The 21,735-nt window shown below is 30.4% G+C and overlaps 6 protein-coding genes across 6 annotated transcripts; 3 read left to right on the forward strand and 3 right to left on the reverse strand.

Moving 5' to 3' along the window:
• Positions 1-9: 9 nt before the first annotated feature.
• EIN_341750 (hypothetical protein) lies at positions 10-2,425 on the reverse strand (the record flags this gene model as incomplete). The annotated part of the gene is made up of 1 exon (XM_004261490.1): positions 10-2,425. A coding segment is annotated over one exon (2,416 nt), but the record flags the coding sequence as incomplete, so codon positions are not given.
• A 990-nt stretch (positions 2,426-3,415) lies between these two features.
• On the reverse strand, positions 3,416-4,954 carry EIN_341760 (sentrin/sumo-specific protease, putative; the record flags this gene model as incomplete). Its single annotated transcript, XM_004261491.1, has 1 exon — positions 3,416-4,954. The coding sequence occupies one exon, from the start codon at positions 4,952-4,954 to the stop codon at positions 3,416-3,418; it is 1,539 nt and encodes a 512-aa protein (XP_004261539.1).
• Positions 4,955-12,361: 7,407 nt separating this feature from the next.
• On the forward strand, positions 12,362-13,466 carry EIN_341770 (serine/threonine protein phosphatase 4 catalytic subunit, putative; the record flags this gene model as incomplete). The annotated part of the gene is made up of 2 exons (XM_004261492.1): positions 12,362-12,536; positions 12,706-13,466. The coding sequence occupies 2 exons, from the start codon at positions 12,362-12,364 to the stop codon at positions 13,464-13,466; spliced, it is 936 nt and encodes a 311-aa protein (XP_004261540.1).
• Positions 13,467-14,025: 559 nt separating this feature from the next.
• On the forward strand, positions 14,026-14,718 carry EIN_341780 (coiled-coil domain containing protein, putative; the record flags this gene model as incomplete). The annotated part of the gene is made up of 1 exon (XM_004261493.1): positions 14,026-14,718. The coding sequence occupies one exon, from the start codon at positions 14,026-14,028 to the stop codon at positions 14,716-14,718; it is 693 nt and encodes a 230-aa protein (XP_004261541.1).
• Positions 14,719-17,852: 3,134 nt separating this feature from the next.
• Positions 17,853-18,341, forward strand: EIN_341790 (ubiquitin-conjugating enzyme E2 A, putative; the record flags this gene model as incomplete). Its single annotated transcript, XM_004261494.1, has 1 exon — positions 17,853-18,341. One exon carries the CDS (start codon positions 17,853-17,855, stop codon positions 18,339-18,341), a length of 489 nt encoding a protein of 162 aa, XP_004261542.1.
• Positions 18,342-18,655: 314 nt separating this feature from the next.
• EIN_341800 (hypothetical protein) lies at positions 18,656-21,394 on the reverse strand (the record flags this gene model as incomplete). The annotated part of the gene is made up of 1 exon (XM_004261495.1): positions 18,656-21,394. One exon carries the CDS (start codon positions 21,392-21,394, stop codon positions 18,656-18,658), a length of 2,739 nt encoding a protein of 912 aa, XP_004261543.1.
• Between the last annotated feature and the right edge of the window lie 341 nt (positions 21,395-21,735).

A 21,735-nucleotide genomic window follows, 5' to 3' on the forward strand; every position in this document is an offset into this window, starting at 1 on the left:
TGTCGTAACATATCAAATCAAGTTTCATTGTATTTGGTGGGCAATTCTTTTCATAGCATTGGTACGTGTTGTACGACAAATAGTTCTCAGGGCACGACGTATTATAGCAGAACTTTCTAAGACCGTCGACGTAATAATTTGAAGGGCAAGTCACATCGCAAGTGAAGTCTGCTGTATTAGTGAAGAACAAGTTCGATGGGCATTGCTCCTTATAACACTTTTTATTGATGTCATCAGTGTAAAGTCCTTTATCGCACTTTTCTTTGCACGACTCGTCATTTTCATAGTAATAAGTCGTGTTCTTGTCACACGTATTAACACAATAATTAGTGACATAGTCTTTCTTCATATTATTAGGACATATACTATAACATATCAAGTCATCTTCATGAGCAAATAAGGTGCCAGTGCACTCGTCATAACACTGAAGTTGATCTTTATCTCTCTTCAAATCGCCACAACTCGTCAAACAGCTTGAGTTCGTCTCATAGAAGTACTTCTTGCAGCTAGTACGAGTTATACATGTCTTTGTTTTCATATCATTGTATTTCTCTATAGCAGTGCAGTCTTCATAACACTTCATCCCATATGTAAATAAGTCCTCGCGACACCCATTTGGATAGCAAGTCAATCCACTCTCAAATGTATAATTCCCATTGGGACATGAAGTATAGCACTTCTTATATGTACCATTATCAAATTTGTATTGCATTTCTGTCCCTGTGCAATCCAAGAGACAGCTATAGTTATATGAAAATTCATAGTGTGTATATGGGCATTTACTCACACATTGATTCGTCGAAATGACTTGGTAATTAGGTCTTTCACAACTCTTAATACACATATCGTCCAATTGAATTGTTAACTCGGGACATTGATCTACACAAGTTGGTCTAACATTAGGTTCTGCAACATTTTTAAGTTGACCGGGACATGTGTTGTTGCAATAGACTTTGCCGTCTACAGTGACTTCAACGAGAGTAATAGGACACTCTGTTACACATTGTTTATTGATTAAGTCCGTCTTAGTGTCACATGTAGTGTGACACATCTTACTCTCTGTATCTACATCACTATAAAAATCTTGGCAGCCACCAATTAAGCATTGTTTAGTCTCTACAACAGTGTATTGTTCCACTTTACATTGAGCGGCATAGCACTCCTTCGCATCAAAAGTGTTTAAGATGTAAAGAGTAGTGTCGCACTCTCCTACACATTTCTTGTTGGCAAAATCACTGAATTCATTTTCTTCACATGCATCTACACAACTCAATCCATTCAAGCTCAAAAAGGTATCTTGCGGACATTCCGAGTAACATTTCTTGTCAATCAAATAAGGCAGTTGTGCACCTTCGCAAAGGTCATGACAGCTCCCAACACACATTGACTCACAGTTGAAGTAGTTTTCAGGGCAGCCATCTGTGTAGCACGTGTTATTGTATTCCACCAATTCTCCACAGTCATCCACACAAGTGTTCTCTGCCAAATTTGTCTTCTTTCCTTCAGGACATCTTTCAATGCACTCCTTTCCATTACTCAATTTGTCACAAGTTGGTATACATCTTTGTCCTTCGAAGTAATTGGGACATGTTTCTAAGCACTGTGTGTCGTCTTCAGAGACGAATAAAGTGGAGTCACACGACGCAACGCATTTGTTAGTAGTTGTATCCAAATACTTAATATATGCAGGGCATTCAGAAACGCAGTGTTTATTAATCTCATCGGTGTAAATGTATCCGCCTTGATTGGCTTCAAAGCAGTTATCTATACAATACTTAGAATACAATGGGTCTTCAATGGTATAGACTATACACGTGTTGTAACACAACGACCCATCCACTGAACTCTTGTCGTCTTCTCCACACGAATCGACACACTTGTGCTCATCCACATGTGTTGATTTAGGGCAATGCTGTATACACGAATTTCCATTCAAATAATAATCCCCAGTGCAGGCTTCTACACATGTCCGTGTATTTTCAACTAAAAGTAATGAGTTGATAGTACAATCAGACTCAAGACACTTAAAATCATAGATGTAAGTCTCTGTAGGACACGTATCAACACATGTATGTTGGAACTGATACTGCCCTTGTGGGCAAGTATCATTAACACAGTATTTATCCTCTGTAGAAAGAAGATTCCCTTGACATGTCGTATAACATTTCTCTGTCTGGGTATAAGCGTACCCATTGGCTTGACATTGTTCTAAAGTCAAACAATGAGTTTCAGTCTCTTGGGATGCAAATAAATTAAGCGCACAAGACGTGCACTTTCCAAGAGTGGCATCATAATACGAACGGATGCCTTCACAAGAACATACGCCTGGAAGATTGACGTCCTTGCAAATTCCTCCGCACTCTACTGGGCATTCAACTGCTAAGGTACTACTCAAAAACACAAAGAAAAGGTGAAGTAGCAACATTCTATTTCAAATGATTTCGAGTTTGTTGGGGGTTAAATGGGGCTGTCTGTGAATTGATTCAAATGTTTTTATTATTCAAATAAGTTGTTATTAAGTTTAATTATAGTTTTCAAATGTGCCCAAAGAGGCAAGAGGTATTATTTTAGCCCGTTTGGGTTCCTTTTTCGTCGTTAAATGATGTTTTATAGTATTTCATATAGTAAAGTAATAATTCATTAATAATTTAATCGAGCAGTTCTTTGTGTTGTTCTGATTTAAAATACACTGAAATAGATATAGGGATTTTATTGACTCGTTTCATCAATTCGTGGAAAGGTAATTTGAAAATAGAAAAACTATTGATTAATAATTATTTTATTATAAATTATTAATATTTATAGTTTAAATATGATTTTCTTATTTTTAGTTTTTTTATCAATTTAAAACAATAAAAATAGAATTATTATTGATACAGTTTTCATAATATCATAATTAATAAAAAACAATAATAAACAGGTAAAACAATTTATAAATAATCTATTTATAGTCTTTTCTATTTTTTAATTATTATATCGAGCATTAAATGCTGATAACGATAATAAAATAAACAATTTATTTTTTTTGTCATTTTCTAATGGAAAATAAGACAAAATTTTTAAAAATATTACTAATTGATGGTAATTGCACCATCAAGTTAAAAATCATCATTATAAAAAATAACTATTTTAATTAAATATATATTATAACTTATACTAATTAAAATCATAGAATAGAATCTAAATAATCATTAACTTGCCAAGAAATTATAAACAGGAATGAAGTTTATCTATTTTAATTGCTGATTGTAAAATAATAATAACACAATTGCTATTATAAAAAAATCTATAATTTATATTATAAAATAATATAGTTTACATATGATTTGGCATTCTAAAATAACAAAAATACAATTTGTTATTTCACATTCAACACTACGAAAAGCGTCATTGTGTTTCAAGAAACACAACGATACTAGTCGAGTAAAAGAGACTGCACAGTAATCATTGCGTCTTCGATAACCTTTCTGAACCCAATTGCTTTTTCGAAAGAGAAGAGAGCATCGCATTGTTTTATCGATGATGGTTTCTTTCGCGCAATCGTGTCCAAAAAGTACAACATAAATACACCACAGTCAATACCGTTTTTTTGTTGAGGCACTTTGACTTTACGTGTTTTGATACTCACTTTAGGTTGGTCGACAGCAAACCTACGTTTGACAAATTTCCGTAACAGTTGTGTGGAATCACCACACAAAACATTGCTGATACTATCCAACGTCAAGATGCATGGCGACTCCTGAAACTCGTCGCTTCCGCCTTCGACAAGACCCGAGCAACACACAACATACAAGTTCCAGTGCCCACTTTCTTGCCCATTATTAATATGTTTTGGTAGAATCACAAACCTTTTTGTTTTCCAGTCCGTCTTCACCCATTTGTCAAGCCCGGCCTGGTTTTGCTCTTGTTCTAATTTTTCAAAGAAATACGTGTTCCATATCTCGATTGAATCATCTCTGATTTGGTCCTTCAGAAACTCAATATAAAAATTGACAACAGCATCGTTCAACATTTCGTCTTTAACTCGTTGAAAATCGTTGACAGTGATAGGCACCCCTTTGTAACAGAACATCTCAACACTCAGCTCTTCTTCCATCTTTGCAATTTTGGTCTGCAAGCGCGTGTTATGGGCTGGTCTCTTTTTGGTAACAATGTGTTGTGTGTCATCGACGTCGATAACATCGCTTCTTTTTGGTGTCGAAATATTGATTGTGGTGTTTGAATTTCTATCCTGCACAAGAGTGAGTACCGGTTCTGGAACTCTAACCTCCAACGCTTTGTTCGTAAGAGAGTTTTTCTTCTCGATATTTTCTAAATTTTGCGGCTTTATTTGTTGCGTCGTTTTGCCACTTTCAATCTCCAATAAGGCGTTGAGTTGCGGTGTTGTTCCTAACACACTTTTCGTTCCATCATTTTCAATCTCACGTTGTTGATTTCCTTTCATTTCATCACAACGCGGAACGGTTTGCATTGATGAAGCCTGGGAAAACAGGGAGACAAACGTCCCACTCTTGGTTTTGTCTTTGATCTTCGAATTCATCGTGATCAAAGCACTTTGCAATTCTTCTGGTATAACATCAGTTTTCTGCCGCATCGTCTTCTTGACTCTGTGTTCTCTGAAAAAGTTGACGAGCTGTTCGCTGGCGCATTTGTCGAAAGTGAAAAAGCAGATGTCTTCCGAAGAGAAAAAGTGAAATTGAAAGACCTTTACAAGCTCTCGAGATACATGGAATTCCTCAACAACAAACCGCTCAATCTTCGAAAACAGAACCTCCTCTTTCTCAAACTGTAAGTAGTTGTCATTTAAAACAATTTGTATTTCACGCTCAAATAATTTCTTTTGGAAATAAGATAAAATACTCGTCACCACCACCTTGTTACTTGTGATGAATTGTTCCCTCGACGCCAGGTCCTGTATGCTGTCCGCATACATCCCCATGTAAGGACGCTTCATAGGGGTGTTGTATTTTTTTAAAGTTTTTATAGTAGTATAGTTATTTAATAGTTATTTTATAATTATTTTTTCTAAATTTTTTTTAAAAGCCATATATGATTATTAATAGTTTTATAATAATTAACTTGATTATTATCATAACCATAATTGAATACTAAAAATTATTATACATTTATTATAAATGAATTTATTATATTAATGATATTAATTTACTATCATTTTAAATTACTTAATCTAATAAAATCATGGTTCAAATTTAATTAATAATTTATTATTTATTTTTTTTATAATAATTTGTCAGAATCATACTCTAAATAGAATTATATTATTGATAGTTAACATATTTAAATATTATAATAAATATTATTAATAATATAATTCAAAGATTTTTTTGACCAAAAAATAAAAAAATATATTTTTATTGTAATTTATGCTACAATTATATAATAAAAAATATATTATATCATAATAAAATAATATAGTAAAATTATAGTATATGAAATAATATTTAATTGTATTTTAAAATAGTTTAATTTGTAATTTATTTTTTGATTTTTTTAGTTTAAATAATTTGAAAAAGAATAAAATGAAACGTCAAAGTGTTTTCAACAAAGTAAATTGTAATACAATTAAAGAAATACATTTATTTCCTTAACATGAAATTGACATCAAGTCTTGAAGTCAACACACTGTAAGAACTTAGAAGATCAAATGAACAAGGGGAAATTGTGGGCAGAGTTTTTTGGAGTCAACGATCCCATCCACATTTATAATTATGCAATTAAATTTGGACCACTGGCTTCTTTTAAAATATGTGAGAAGAAGTCAGACTCATACATATTCAAAATAGTATTTGAGAATGAAGAGGATATCGACTTCATGCTTCGTCAAAGCAGTCCTCATGAGTTTTTTAATTATATTAAAGTCCTGAAAAGGGATGGAAGAAAATTTGGATCCTTTGAAGATGAGACCTTTTCAAAAAAATTTTCAAAAAAATTCAACACCCGTTTTGAAAACAATATAACTTATTTTTAAATTTTGGTTACATTTGAGTTGTGTTGAACATAGGAGAATTTCTTGATTCAAAAATAAAATGATATTTTATATTGATATTATTTTTCAATTATTGTTTCCTTGCTTTGTAAACTTAGACCGTATATTCACAAAAATAAATATATAATATCAAAACATACCTTATATCTTTTTAAAAATATCAAAATATTTTATGAAGGTTTATTATTTGTAGTTATTTATTTCCATAGTTTTTTAAATCACAGTAATCAATGTAAATGCATTATTTAATTTATTACACTATAAAATTTAACAACAGACATTTAAGACATTCTGTTTTGAAATTATGTTGATGCTAAATATTTCCAAATTGATAATTTCGATATAAGAAATTAAGTTAGTTATATTTTATCATTCTAATCCAATGATTAAACTTATTATTGTACAAAAAATATTGACGAACATTTGTTGTTTTGTTTATTTATTATAATAGTTCAAAGAAAAAGAAACAACAACACAACAATAATAAAATTGTTAAAAACAACCAACCACATAAAAACAATTCAAATTTTAACACAAAAGACAACACAAAAGTTTTCATACAACTTTACACATCACAAGAACAAGCAAAGCGATTACTGTCAACTAATAAACAATCACAAATTTATAATTTACTTTTTTATTGAAAAATATTATCTTCAAAAACTTGATTATTGAATTATTTTAACAATCATTAATTAAGCACAATAAAATAACAAGGCAATCAATCAATAATAATCAAACAACACTTTCTTCTTCGTATTTTTCATTTTATGTTTTGTAATCTTTTTGAATTGCTCTGGATCTTATTCACCATTTGAGCGTTCAGACCTCTGTGAATTCTGTTGTTTAAAGTTGTATATCATGCGAATTAAGCACCAATAATTGATTTATTTCGATGTTTGGTCATTTTATGTTTGGTCTGTTTTTAACAACATAGAGGCACTCTTTTGCAATAAAAGAGTCACAATTGCAATATGCGTTGATACTAATATGCTTATATTCTATATCAAAACATTTATGTTGATATATATTGTGATGATTGTTCATTTTTAAGCGATGCATAGTTTGAATATTTGTCATGATTACCATGTATATGGATCTGGGAACGAGTATAGAATCTGTTGCGTATAAAGAGTCATAATGGTGGAAATTGTGTTTGTTGTGGATTTGAATTACAAATAATGTAAATTTGCATTTACATGATTTGCCGACTCGTCAAAAGCCGGCATATCGTTTGGTGCTTATATTCTACATGGTTAATATTTTTGATGTATATCAAGAAGAAACAACCTGTTTGTAATGTTAAAACATGGCTTGAATGACCAAATGGGAAGGCGCTTATATGACTTGACATAATGATATAATGAAGAGAGTGTTTTGATGTAAATACTATTACTCTTTACTTGGTGGCGCCTTCGAATGTGTGTTGTGTATTAACTATTTATTTTGTCATTGCTTTAATGTAATTGTGCAATCAACACACTAATTGTATTATTCATAAAAATAAATAAATATGTTTTTGTCATGTCTGTTATTTGTATGTCAGTACTATAGTCAATGTTTGTTGTACAATTTGTTCATTTAATAAATTGCCATCGTTTCCATAATTATTTATATGGAAATCATTCACAAGCATTTTGGATTAAAGCTTGTGTTTGTTAATAATTCCATTTGGTCGTATATATATGTATACAGATTTTACAATAAATAACTTTGTGATTCACTTTGAGTGTCATCGTTTAACATTAATTGATGTGTTAGATAATCAAATTATTGTTTATATATCATGTATTTTATATTCTATTTTTAATTATCGTATTATTTATCGAAGAATGGCATGACATACGATAATAACATGTTAAAATACAAGCATTTTGATCTTTATATGCCATGTTTTGAATTGTTTTGTGGTTTTATATTATATTCAATGCTTATGACTTGTTTAAATTGTTTTTTTAAGTTTGAACCCAACAATGCGTTATGAGAATTATGCAGTATGTTCCTTGATTAAAAAAGTTAAAAACAATACAATTGTGTCTCTTTTTATGATTGTTATTCGGCAATTTTTATTTTATAAATAGCAATTTTTATTGTATTTTTACTCAAATTTAAAAATATAGTTGTATTTTTAGTTTCAAATAAAAAGTGTTTTTAAAAAACCTTTTGTTGTTTTAAAAATGTTCTCTATTATTGATGATATTACAATTTTAATTTGGTGGTATATTTTTGTGGATTTTAATATATTCACAAATCATTTTATTATTTTTAAATACTTTTTGTTATTTATTAATTTTTTATTAAAATGATATTATTTTATGTTTTTTAAATCCAAAAGAAACTGTTATTTGAAAAGTCAACGAAATAAAAATAAAATTGTCTATCAATAAACACAAAAAAATATCGTGTTCTAATTATTCCAACCTTCTCATTGAACAAATCGTTGAGTTACACCTTTATCACAAACCAATTCTTACAATCACAGGATAAATAATTTAATTGTTAAAAAATAGAACATTAAACAAAAAACAACACTTTTTATTTTTATACAGTCTGTATTTACATAATTTGTTGCAAATATTTGACACAATAAAGTTAATATCAGGAATGTATTTTTATTTTTAAAATATACAAGTTATTTTTACATAATGTTTACTTTCAAATAAAATTGACAAATAAAGACCAACAGAAAATTGTCGTACACTTGTGTTTTTAGTATCAAACAAACCAAAAAATCAGGTATATTTTTTCACATATAAAATTTGACTGAACAATCAGGAAAAAAAATTAGGTTTTGAAAAAATAAAAACCCGACTTTGTACAGAAAAATACCTTAAAACAATGTGTACGACTATTTTCTGATGTACGACAGTTTTCTGGTGCTCTTTACATAATATTTTTGTTGTTAATAGATTAAGGTATTAATTAATTGATTTAAAAGTTGTTTATTTTTGTTTTTTAAAAATAAATATTTTCTATTTATTTTAATTCTTACATGCTCTCCTATCTTATTTATTGTATTCATTTTGATGATAATCTTTTATTCAACTGAATTTATTGAAATATTGTTATTTTATTCCATTGTTATTTGCTTTGTCTAAGATAAAATGAACATCATATTATTTGTTTTTAGCAACATCGACAATATTTTACTTTTGTTTTGAGTACTTTAATATTGTCTTCCATCTATCAAAATAATACTTGTTGTGTTTGTTAACTTTAGTATTGTTATTTAACCATATCTTTTTGTTCTTCAAATACTTTTATCTGTGATCGGCAATATTTTTAAACCATTCAGTCTTGTCTTTGTCGCTTTGTTTGTAAAACTGAACAATTATCAAAGCATTTTATAAATTGTTTTTTGCTACATCTTTTTCATATTATTTTTGTTTCTTTTAGTTATTAAATATATAATTTTACGTTGATTTGTTTTAAATGTTGTATAAGCCAAATCTTTTAACCCTTCCAGTACCAGAAATATGATTGTAATAACACCATAGTGTGGCTTTTTAAACTTTTTATTTATATAAGACTGAAAACTATTTATATAAAGCATTTTGTGCTTAAAAAGTTTGTAATATAAAAACAACGTCCACAATTTCGGGAAATTAATTGTCGTTTAAATTATTATTTGTTTTTGAATTATTTATGTTTTCATTTAACTTTATTATTAAATTTTTAACACATTTTTTACTAAAAAATAAACTTAAATTTATTATATTATAATCATAAACATTTAACATTAATTAGAATTATATATTTTTAAATAAAAAAAAACGATAAATAATTTAAATTTCACATTTAAGGGTTTTTTGAGGATAAGGTGTATCCTCAGGATCAAAGCTATCCTTATTAAAAAATATTTTTCTGAGGATACAAAAAACAAATCCATAAGGTTCAGTTCCCCATAAGGCCCACTCTCATAACTCAAGTTATAATTTACACTTAATATTTCGAGTCAAAGTTCAAATTTTAAATTATGGTAATAATTAGTCATAAATGCCAAAAAATAAATACAATCAAAAAATCGCCACAATAATCAGTAAACAAAAACAATAATTATATCTCTCGAATTTGAGACGGGAAATAACAAATTGTGAATTAAACTTGTTCATATTATAATTATAAACTTATTGATATTATTTACAAATCCGTTTTAATAACAAAACGATTGAAATTTACATTTAAATTGATAATTGTTTTTTTTATCAAAATGAAAATTGAAAAAGTCGAAAACACTGTTTTTCTAAAAATGTAATTTTAAAATAACAAATTTATTAATAATTTTGTAATTTATGCAATTGTTCAAATATATTATAATAACAAAGTTAATCATGTTGTGTATATTTTAAAAAGAATGTTTCATTATTGATATTAACTTGTGTTTTAAACAAATTTACAGTTCTAAGGATGGCAATTATTTTCTGAGGATGACAGAAATAGAAAGTTTACACTTTTACGTCTGTATGAAATGTATATTGAGTAAGTTACTATTTTTGAATATGGGAACACGTCATTTCACTTTTTAGATGTTTAAGTCTGTGTTGATAATGTCTGTTTGTTACACGACTTACCATCCTCAGAGATATGTATAGCATTGCCACTATTGATTTAAAAATCTATAAATAAAATTATCAAAGAATTTTTATAAAGTGGGTTTTGATAATTGATTATATCAAAAATCGTCAAAACACAACAAAAATGCCAAATAATAAATAAAATTGATTAATAAATTGAACACATTTCTATTGAGAATTGATATTATATAAAAAATAATATAAACATATATTTCTTGTGTATATATGTTTTGAAATATAAATAAAACCGTTTAAAACAAAAATGATTTTATTTTAAAAATTTGTTTATTTATCAATCGTTCTTTTATCGATATCCAAAACCTCTCGTTTTGAATTTGCGCAAATACATAAATTGTCATCGCATAAAGTATACGTTATTAGTACGTTATTTGCTATCAATTTTTATTGTTTGAAATATCATGAATTGATTTATAATAAATTATTTTTGTAAAAAAAGATTAAAAATTGTTCGATTAATTTGTTTTGTGATTTTGATTAAAAAATTGACTTTTTCGATAATTTAAATGTCTGTCAAATGTTTTCATATAAACCAAAGTTAGCCTTGTGGTAAATCAGAAAATAGAAATAGATTATTTTTTTGTAAAAATCAACTGAAAGAATCATCTTTCAAAAAATCCATAAATAGCATTTTTAAAGAAAATCATGTGTTTCAAAATATACCTTATTTATCTTAGGCAAAAAAATCCAAATTGAAAGAAATTATGTTTAAGATATTTACCATCCTCAGAAAAATTAACAATCCTCATGAATCCCTTTAATATATAATTTAAGTTTATCTGATTTGTTTTAAATGTTGTATAAACCATATTTTTTATAATCATTCATTTTGTCTTATATTTGTAATTCAAAGTAGGAATTATATTAACTTTAAACGTGATTAAATCATAACAATTATTATGACTTCTCATATTTAGCTAATTATAAATATTTATTCAAAGAGCCAAATTTTACATTTTTATTTGAACGCATGTTTGTCCATACCCAAAACTGGGACTTATGTATTATTCAAAACAACACAAATGTCTATGTTCTAAAAATTGACAACAAAAAATGTTCTGCAACTTTTCGACCTATTTTTCCGAATCAGAAGTGTCTTTCCCTCTTCATCTTATTCCGGTCACATTTTACTCAATCTTTATTTCAACTGTTGTTTATCCTTGTTCAAAATAAACAATTTCAAAACTATACATTTATTATATAAAAACTATAGCTTAATCATTCTTTTTGATATTTTTTTAAACTATTCCAAAACAATAAAAAACTATTAATTACTTGTTTTTATTCATTATTTGAAAAAAAAATAAACTAAAAATAAATTATATTAATATTAATGTTAATTATTATTTATAAATAGATATTTCAAGTACATTGTTGAAGTAATCCCATGTGTAGAAGTGAAAAAGCCAACAAAATTCTTTGTTAAAAAAAATAATCATGAAGAACTATAAAATATTTATTATTTAGAAAAAACCCTTTTTTTTGGAGAACAAATGTCGAATCTTTAAATTTAATAACAAAGTGTTTTTTGAATTCAAGATAAAATATTCCAATAATTCAAAAACAAAAAGTTAATATTTTTTGGTGATATCTTTTTTCACAAAATAAACAAAATTCAACTGTAAATTCTGATAAAATCTATTAAATTATATATTTATCTATAAACTTTATTTTTAAAAGACACCCCTCCATCATTAGAACCATTTCGTTCCCAAAAATCCTTTCCACTGAATTTCAAAATTTCTCAGAAAAAAATAAAAAAATGAAATTTGAAATATCAGATATGTCTGAAGTAGACCATTACCTTGAGACTCTTTTTGCAGGGCAATTGATTACTGAAGCGGAGGTGAAGGACTTATGTGAAAAAGTGATTGAAATATTAGACAAAGAGCCCAACATACAGAAATTAAGTAGTCCCATAACGTTATGTGGTGACGGTTTGTTTTCATCGACCTTTTTCAACCATACTTTAACTATAAAATTATTATATAATTGAATCACCTGGTTCAAACTATTTATGAAACTATAATAAACTATATCAAATAGTAATAAACTATAATTATTTATAATAAACTATAATAAACCAAACAAATAGTAATTAAGTAGTTCATGGACAATGGCACGACTTAAAGAAGTTATTTGAGACCGGAGGGAATTGTCCGGACACGAAATATATATTTATGGGGGATTATGTTGATCGTGGGTATTATTGTTTAGAAACAGTCTTGTTATTACTTTCATTGAAAGTTAAATTTCCTGAACGGATCATTATGTTACGAGGGAACCATGAGAGTCGCCAGATCACACAAGTGTATGGGTTCTATGATGAGTCGATTCGCAAGTACAAGTCGTTTAATGTCTGGAAGTACTGTACGGAAGCGTTTGATTACTTAGGGTTAGCTGCTATTATAGATCAAAAGATCTTTTGTATCCATGGAGGGATTTCTCCTTTTGTTAATAACTTTGATGACATCACAAAGATGGAAAGAAGACAAGAAATCCCACATGAAGGTGCTATGTGCGATTTATTATGGTCAGACCCCGATCCAACTACTAACGACTGGAAACCATCTCCTCGTGGCGCTGGACATGTCTTTGGCGAACAAAATGTCGTCAAGTTTAACCACGCAAATAATATCGACATGATCTGTAGAGCTCACCAATTGGTCACTGAAGGGTATAAATACCAATTCGATAAGAAGTTGGCAACTATTTGGTCCGCTCCTAACTACTGTTATAGGTGCTCTAATGACGCGGCTATTTTCGTCATAAAACCAGACGAGAAAAAAATGATCACGTTCTCAGCTTCTTCAGATCCTAACAGAGCTGTTCCTCCTAATATCCCTTTGCCTGAGGCATTCTTGTGAGTCTGTGTGTTCAAATCAGTAAGAAAGCCATTTAATTCCCTGTTACGGTTTTATCGGAGATTATTTGTGTGTAAAAATAGACAGAAGTGTAAATTGTTTGCCGTTATTCTGTTGTAAGTGGAAATGTACCTTCGGTACTCTGTTAATATGATTTAATTATAATAAATAATACTACAATTAACTAATTAAAACCAATTCAAAAGGATACTATTTTACTAGTAACATTACTTATAATGAACTATAAATTATAATTACCAAACAAAGAAAGAAGTAAATTACTTCAAGTAATTTGCAAGATGTTTCAAATAGTTTTAGAAAATAGTTTTAAAACTAATAACAATAGTAAAACAAATTATTATAGTTAAGTAATAATAATTATTATAACACTTAATAAATAAAAGTAACAAACATTAGTTTTTAATTATATTTTTAATATATTTGAACAATATTTTATACTATTGAACCCAAACAAGTTGTTTTGGTCGAAATTAGTTAAAAATGTAGTATTAAATTTGGAAGAAGCGAGTAAATGGTATCAAACGAACTTTGAAATTGAAGGATGAGTACACGTAAAGGGCAGTCGAAGTATTATTCGCCTGATTTTGATCCTGAAGAATTAGAGAAGTTTGTTGATAAACAGCGACGTTTACACAAAGGTCTTGGGCCGAAGAAATTGGATGTTCGAATGATGCTTCCGATGAGTGTGCGGTGTAATGCGTGTGGGGAGTATATGTACAAAGGGAAGAAATTTAACTCGAAGAAAGAAACGGTAGAAGGCGAAGACTATTGCGGTGTTAAAGTCTTCCGATTTTACTTCAAATGCACAAATTGTAAGAACGTCTTCACTATTAAAACAGACCCGAAGAACGCAGACTACGCCGTCGAGTTGAATTGTTCAAGAGGCGTCGACGTCAGAAAAGACGAGATGAAGGAAATCGAAACAAATAAGGTCAAACGAGAAGAAGAAGAAAAAGACGACGTCATCAAAAAACTCGAAAACCAAAGCGCCGACACCTTGCGACAACTCAGAAACGTCGAACAACTCGAAGTCCTCAAGCAAATGAAACGCGACGAGGCAGACGTCAACATCGACGACATCATTCAAAAGGTCCGGCAGGAAAAAATCGAACATCTCGAAAAATCAGAGAAAAATGTCGAGAAAATTAACTTTCTCAAAATTCGAGAGAAAAAAATCAACACCGAAAAAAAGCCGAAAAAAGAAGAGAAAAAGAAAAAGTCAACTTTTTTGTAATTTTTTGTGCATTTTTTTTGAGGTTTTCAATTCAAATAGTTAGGGTTAAATTAGGGTTTGGTCACTCTTTTTGAAAATGGAGTATTTGCGCGCGTTACCCAACACAACAAACGCATTCAGTCACTTCGTACCGACGTGCACTAAATCACCGGTGAAGTGTAGTGTCATTGAAGAATATTGTAATGATGTTGAGAACGACACAAGACACATCCTGACAAGACAAAATGAAGACTTGGAAAAACCACGAAGAAGAGATGTGGACGAAGGGCCAACAACATTGACGAAGAGAAGTAAAAGAGTTGTGTCAATACAATCACAGTTGATGGAGTGTGAGAATTGAGAAAAACTTAATTGAAGTGTTGTATTTGTTAGTTCAACAGGGAGCTTCTTACTTATTTTAATTGTGTTATTTGGAATGTTGTTTGAGTGATAGGAAAATGATAGGGATAAACAGTAAAGAGACAGATGACCCCTTTGTTTTATTTGATTTGTTTCATTCAATTGTTTTCGATAAGAAAGCAAATCTTCTTGCATGAAACAAAATAAGAAGAAAACTTAAAGAAGAGAGACGATGTTTTAACTTCTTAACTTTTGGGTATTAAAATAATTATAAAACAATAACAATGTAAGTATGTTATTTTTTATAATGATAGCACCAAAATACAGAACACCCTTTTTGAGTAAAAAACAAACTGGAACAACATAATAATAATATAAGATGGATTCAAACTTGGAAGAAGAGAAGATCACCAATTTCGAATACATTAAAAAGGTGTTCCGAATGTTTTGTGCTTCAAATTGTCTTTTTGGAGTCAGTTTCATGGGTTTGTCATCATCAGAAGAGTCAAAAAATTAAATTACATATTCAACTTAAAAATTTCAATAATATTTGTTTATAGAATTGGATTTGTTTAATTATTTATTTTTGATTAAAATAATCAATTATATAGATAACACTTTTTTCAAAAATAGAATGTTCAATTGAAAGTTTGTTACTTCCATATGTAGTCAGTGAATTCAATTTATCACTGTCTTTGAGTAACTTGATCTTTGTAATGATCATCCCTATCATTTGTTTTTTCGTACAACCCTTAGTGGGATACTTAAGTGACAATTTTATCCTTAAGAAGTATAAACGGAGGTTCTTTTTATTACTTGGACTTTTCTTTTCAATCTCTGGTATTGTAATAATAATGGAAACAAAAAAAATCACTTCCCTTATGTTTCCTCCTCAAAAAGAGTCTTTAAACGACAATACAAATACGTGTAATATTGTGATTTGTTCAATAGGTAGTGTAATTGAACATATTGGAGATGCACTTCTAGTTGTACCTGGACGGGCACTTTTAAATGAAGTCACTCCAATGAAGGATCATATATTACACAATTTCATAACAAATGCTCTTAACATGACTGCTTTCTTTTTATTTTTCATTACAAGTGCAGTTTGTACAACTTCAGAAAAATTCTATAAAATTATGTTTTATTCAACTTGTGCCATATTATGTGTTACAACTTTAATCACAGTTTTATCAACTCAAGAAGTTGTTACGATTGACAGTGTAAATGAAGTATCTTTATCACAGAAAATAAATAACAACGTAAAAGCTATTTATAAATATTTTAATAAAAAAGACAGACCTGAAGAAAATGCAATTCAAAGGGAAAAGAGTGACCACATGTTTTACTTGTATTTGTATGTATTTATAGAATATCTAGCCTCTGAACCCATGAGTGCTAATCTACTTATTTTCTTTTCCACTGTGTTTTGGAAAGGGAAGACGGATGGGACTCCTGAGCAGAATAAACTGTTTTATGTTTGTTTTTGTTGAACAGTTTTTAAATAGAAATATCGTTCAGGTATGTTTTATAATTTCAGTCTTTTTAACATCAATCAGATAACATGAATTGAACTTTTTTAAAAATATGGCGACATAATAAAAATACAAAGATGTTTAACAAGAAGGAAGGAATGCAATTTGGAATGTACAGTTTCAGTGTCTATTCTATAGTTCAAGGAATCACTTCACTTTTGATTCCAAATATAGTAAAACACCGAAAGGGACAATTCTTGACTCTAAGCACAATAATCTGTGCAATGAATTCGTGGTCTTTTGTTGGTTTATTTTACATCTCACAATTTAGAGAATCTCCAACAACACCTACAAAAGTTCTAATTATGTTAATATTTTGTGTTATGGCTTTTGATATGGTTGCTATTTACTCTATGCCATGTGTCTTCCTCAAAAAAGTTTCAAGTCCACAAAAGTTAGGAAGAAATAATGGTTTTCTCGAAAGCACTAAATTACTTGGAGGATGTCTTGGAGGGTTTGTTGCATCCTTGATGATGAGTAATGAACAAAACTTGGTGTTGTTAGTCGTATTATGTGCATGTACACAACTAATAGCTTCTTTTACTTCATTCTTTTTGATAACTATTTAATTAACTATTGAAGTATTATTGTTTATTACTATTAAGTTATTATAATATTATTATAATTATGATAATAGAATAATGGTATTATTATAGTATTTTAAAATTATATATATTAAAGGTTTTCTGAATGACTTTAATTAAAAAAAAGAAAAAATAACTATTAATAAATTAAAATAAAACCAATTTAAATGGTTTTTCTTGAAAAAGATACTTTTTATTTTTATTTTTTTTTGCCACCTCATTGAAGTATTTCTCAAAAAAACAAATAAAGTAATAGTATTTCAAACTATATAAACTAACTATAGTATTGTGCTCAAATAAAACCGAAGCAAAATCTTTTCTTTTCCACCATTTTACTCTTTTTCTTTTTTTTTGACGCCAAAACCATAACATATATCATTTTGATATTATAAAAATACTATTACATTTCCTTTAATTTTTTATTGATTTTCAAAATTTCGATAAATTTTTATAAGCAAAAAAATGACAAGCCATAAAGTGTTTAACACCCTCGACTTCTTTTAACCAATAATTACTTTTTAGTCTTAATTTCAAATGAAACGATTCACTTTTATACCAAAAAGATCAAATTGCCTTAATAAAAAAAGACTCAAAACAAAAGAGTAATAGTAAAATAAACTATTAAAAAAAGCCAGAGTCCAACTCAACTCGAAGCTCACAACCATCACCCAACTGGATGCAGTCCGAGAGTTATGCCCGCAAACGTCTGTTAGGCGATCTCAAGAAGTTAAATCAGTTAGAAGAAGAGAACCAGCAGATCAGTGCTGCGCCGAATGAGGATGACATCATGAAGTGGAATTGTTTAATCTTTGGGACAGAAGGTTCGATCTGGGAAGGGGGCATATTCAAGTTGACGATGACCTTTACTGATGAGTACCCCATCAAGCCTCCCAAAGTTGTTTTTACAAGTAAAATGTTTCATCCCAATGTCTATACCAATGGCAATATTTGTTTAGACATCCTTTCAAATCAATGGACACCAACTTATGATATCATTTCTATCTTAAATTCTATTCTTTTACTCTTAGACGACCCAAACCCTAATTCTCCGGCTAATGGGGAAGCAGCTGATCTATATATTAGAAATAGAAGAGAATATATTAAACGTGTCGGAGATATAGTAAATGAAAGTATTAAACAAGCAGAAGGGGATGACGATGAGTAATTCGTGATTGTGTTCTTTCCTTGTTCGTAATTATTCTTTATTATTAATCAATTATTAATTAATTAGAATTTTATTAGTAATTTATTAGTAATTTATTAATAATTTATTAGTAAGGAACTAGTAATAAGTATTGTTTCTTTTTTAATTTATTATTAGTAATTATTAATTGTTTATTTCTAATTATTTCCAAGTAACAAATTAATAGTAATTAACTATTAACAAACTATTAGTAATTAGTACTTAACAAAAATAATTAACGAGTTCTTTTTATCTCACCTCTCTTAATCTCCGCTCTTCTTAATTAACGTGCTCGTTTAGATGATGATCTTCTCCTTCTTCTTCTTTGGCTGCTTCTTTGGTTGTTCATTGTCTTTCTTCTTCTCTTCTGGTTTAATGACAAGAACACTCCCGTCTGTCTTTTTCATGACAAAGATGTCCCCGCAGTCACTTTCTTGAATTTTGAGATTTCGTGGATCCATAGCGAGACTTGCTTCTGTCTCTTTTGCTACAACCTTCCCTTCGACCAACGTTTCCATCTCATTAATTTCTTCTCCGATTTCCTTCTCGAACTCCTCCAAGTTGACTTCCCTCTTGAGTCGCTCCATCTTCTCCTCTTCTAGTTTCTCCTCCTCCTCTCGCAGTTTCTGTAACTCTTCGAGTCGCTTTCGATGGGCCTCTTCTTTCTCTTTTAACAAGTCGATGTTCTTCCCATTGCGTTCGTCCACTTCATACTTCGTTCGCTCTTCCGCAGTGGCGATGAGTGCTCGGATCTGCTCCAGACTATATTTCCCCTTAAATATTGTGTTTCTGAGTTGATTGAAGTGCTTCATTTGAATCGCCGTGTTAAATCGGGGTATCTGCAACATCTTCAAAATCGGCTTGAACGTGCATTCCAAGTCAATGCAATATGGATTCCTATTCATTAACACTTGGATGTTTAATACAGTTTTCACTACTACTACGGGACGCTTCCCAAATAACTTCTCAACACTCACACGAAGCATTTCTATCAGAAGTCGAACCCCAAAGAACCCCGAAGAGTACGGCGAGACTCCATATTTCCTAATAGTTTGATTCTCTTCATAGTACTTTGTTAATTGATACACTAACTCGATCATTTTAAACATCAATTCGTCAGGTATCCCATTCCTCATATATAACTCCGCTATTGCACTAATATATGTCAGCCGATGCGCCTTCGTCAAAATATTCAAATTTTGAAACCCAAACGTCGTGACCTCTATTAATTGGTCCACAAACGATATCAACACTTTTAAATGGTACTTCGACACTTCTATTACCATCCGCACTACCTCTTTAATATCAGTAAACACCCCATTCGTCAAACTCTCAAATAAATACTTCACTACCATCGGAACTGTCTCATCATCTTCATAATCAAACTTCCGCAACATCACAATTTTCTCCTCTACACTCATCTCTTTCTTTCCTATGATATATCGAAGATACATTTCTTGGTCAGACGTATATACTATTTCCTCTTTGGTAAGGTTCTCGGAAGTTATATACCCCTCTATCCGACTCATCCACCGAACCGTGTCATTCTTCTCCTTCCTCTTCGCCTTCTCCGCTAACTCTTTCATCTGCTTCTTCAAATTCATTTGTTCCGTGTAATTCACGTACATCACATAATGCCGACAGCAATAGTCCAGCGCAGTGTAGATCAGCTTCAGCCGCTTCGCTATATTCAAATTCGACTTCTTCCCCAGTAAATAGTCAAACGCTCGTAACACAAATTTCTTCTCCAACGTAAATTTGAAGAACTCCGACAGTAACACAATCAAAATACTCTTCGTCTGAAACACCGTCGTACTCTCAAATTCCCGTAACACTGTGACGGAGAACGTATTGACTTCTCCCAAGTTCAGTCCTATTAAATATAAGTACTTCGCTATTAATGGGAGTTCGCTCTGGCCTCGAATCTTCTGCACTAATGGAGTGATGTAACTTTCGATCTTCACAAACCCACGGAAGTATTTCAAGAACTCCTTCGCAAAGTCATACACATTCGTCTCATTCATCGTCTTCACTAAGCTCTGCACATGTCTCTTAAATGACAATTTCAAGTTCTCCGTAGCTTTCAACGGCGCTGGTACTTTCATCACTTCGACAAACACCGTCGTCGACGTGTAAAATTCCATCGTCTGTTGGTCGTCGTACAACTGCGTGTGGTCCTGCGGCTCACTCGTCGCCTTCGCGGTGTTCTCGACAAACATCGACTTCGTGCTCAACCCTAAATATTGCGTCAACGTCTTCACTAAATTCTCCACCTCAAACGTCCGCTTCAGCGAAAGATATGGCGTCGCGCGAGTCTTCGAATAGTGATTGAAGACCTCCGTGAAAACTTCCCGTCTCTTCGTGACGGTCACTATCGCGTCTTTCACTGCCGCGTCCGCAACATCCAATTTGTTCAGCGACTCCTCCAAATTCGGCGACGGCAAATTCCCTGTTAAAGTTGTTAATGAGGACGCTAGGAGTTGCATGAGATACACAACATTGTCTAACCGGATGTTCGTGTTTAAGTCAACTTTCTCCTTCGAGTTGGTCTGCAAATAGAAGAAGAGACCATCTTTAAATTGGCTTTGAAAGACTCCCTCATTATAAGGGAAATGGACTAAGAACAAGATACACAGAAAAACAAAGTACCAAAAGTTCTCAATGTTCCCTTTATAACTCTCAGTCAACTGCGCACACAAAATGTCGAGAAACGGCTTCTGATAATACCCACTCAATATACAACACAACTCAGCGTAGTTCAACGCAACATTTAAATCACTGAAACTCCGCTGAAAAATGTTCTTCACAAACTCAGACAAAAACATCGAGACATTCACTTTTTGAAGCTCAGACCGAATCACCACCATGTCACTCGTCGTCAACGTTTTGATCTTAGTCGAGAGCGTTTGGCAATTCTTAAACGTCGACGCTGTCGGACAATTCGGCCATTTCGGCGTGATGATATTCCTCGCACGGAGTTCAGCTACCTTGTCGAAAAATGTTTGAGGTATAGTATCCTGCAACAATTTACTCATCAATTTCAATATCACAGTTCATAGACGGTGAAACTAGAAGTTATTAATTAAATAACTAATAAGGGTATATTAGTACTACTACTAGAGTATAATAATATAGTATACTATTATATTGATTATTTTTTTTCATGTGAACTTTGTTGAAAAATAACTTTTTTATAATAATAATATTATTATATATGGGTCACAATACGAAAATGAAATAATTTCATAATCAAAAGTAAAATTTGAATAAGAATTAATTATTTAAAATTACTTACAACCTTTGAAGTTTCTCTGTTTTTATGTAGTGTCTTATTTTTGAAACTATATTATATAATAACTTTTATCAATGTGTATAC

Source organism: Entamoeba invadens (genome assembly GCF_000330505.1).
Source record: "Entamoeba invadens IP1 unplaced genomic scaffold scaff_1105074726325, whole genome shotgun sequence".
Classification (NCBI taxonomy): Eukaryota; Evosea; order Mastigamoebida; family Endamoebidae; genus Entamoeba; species Entamoeba invadens.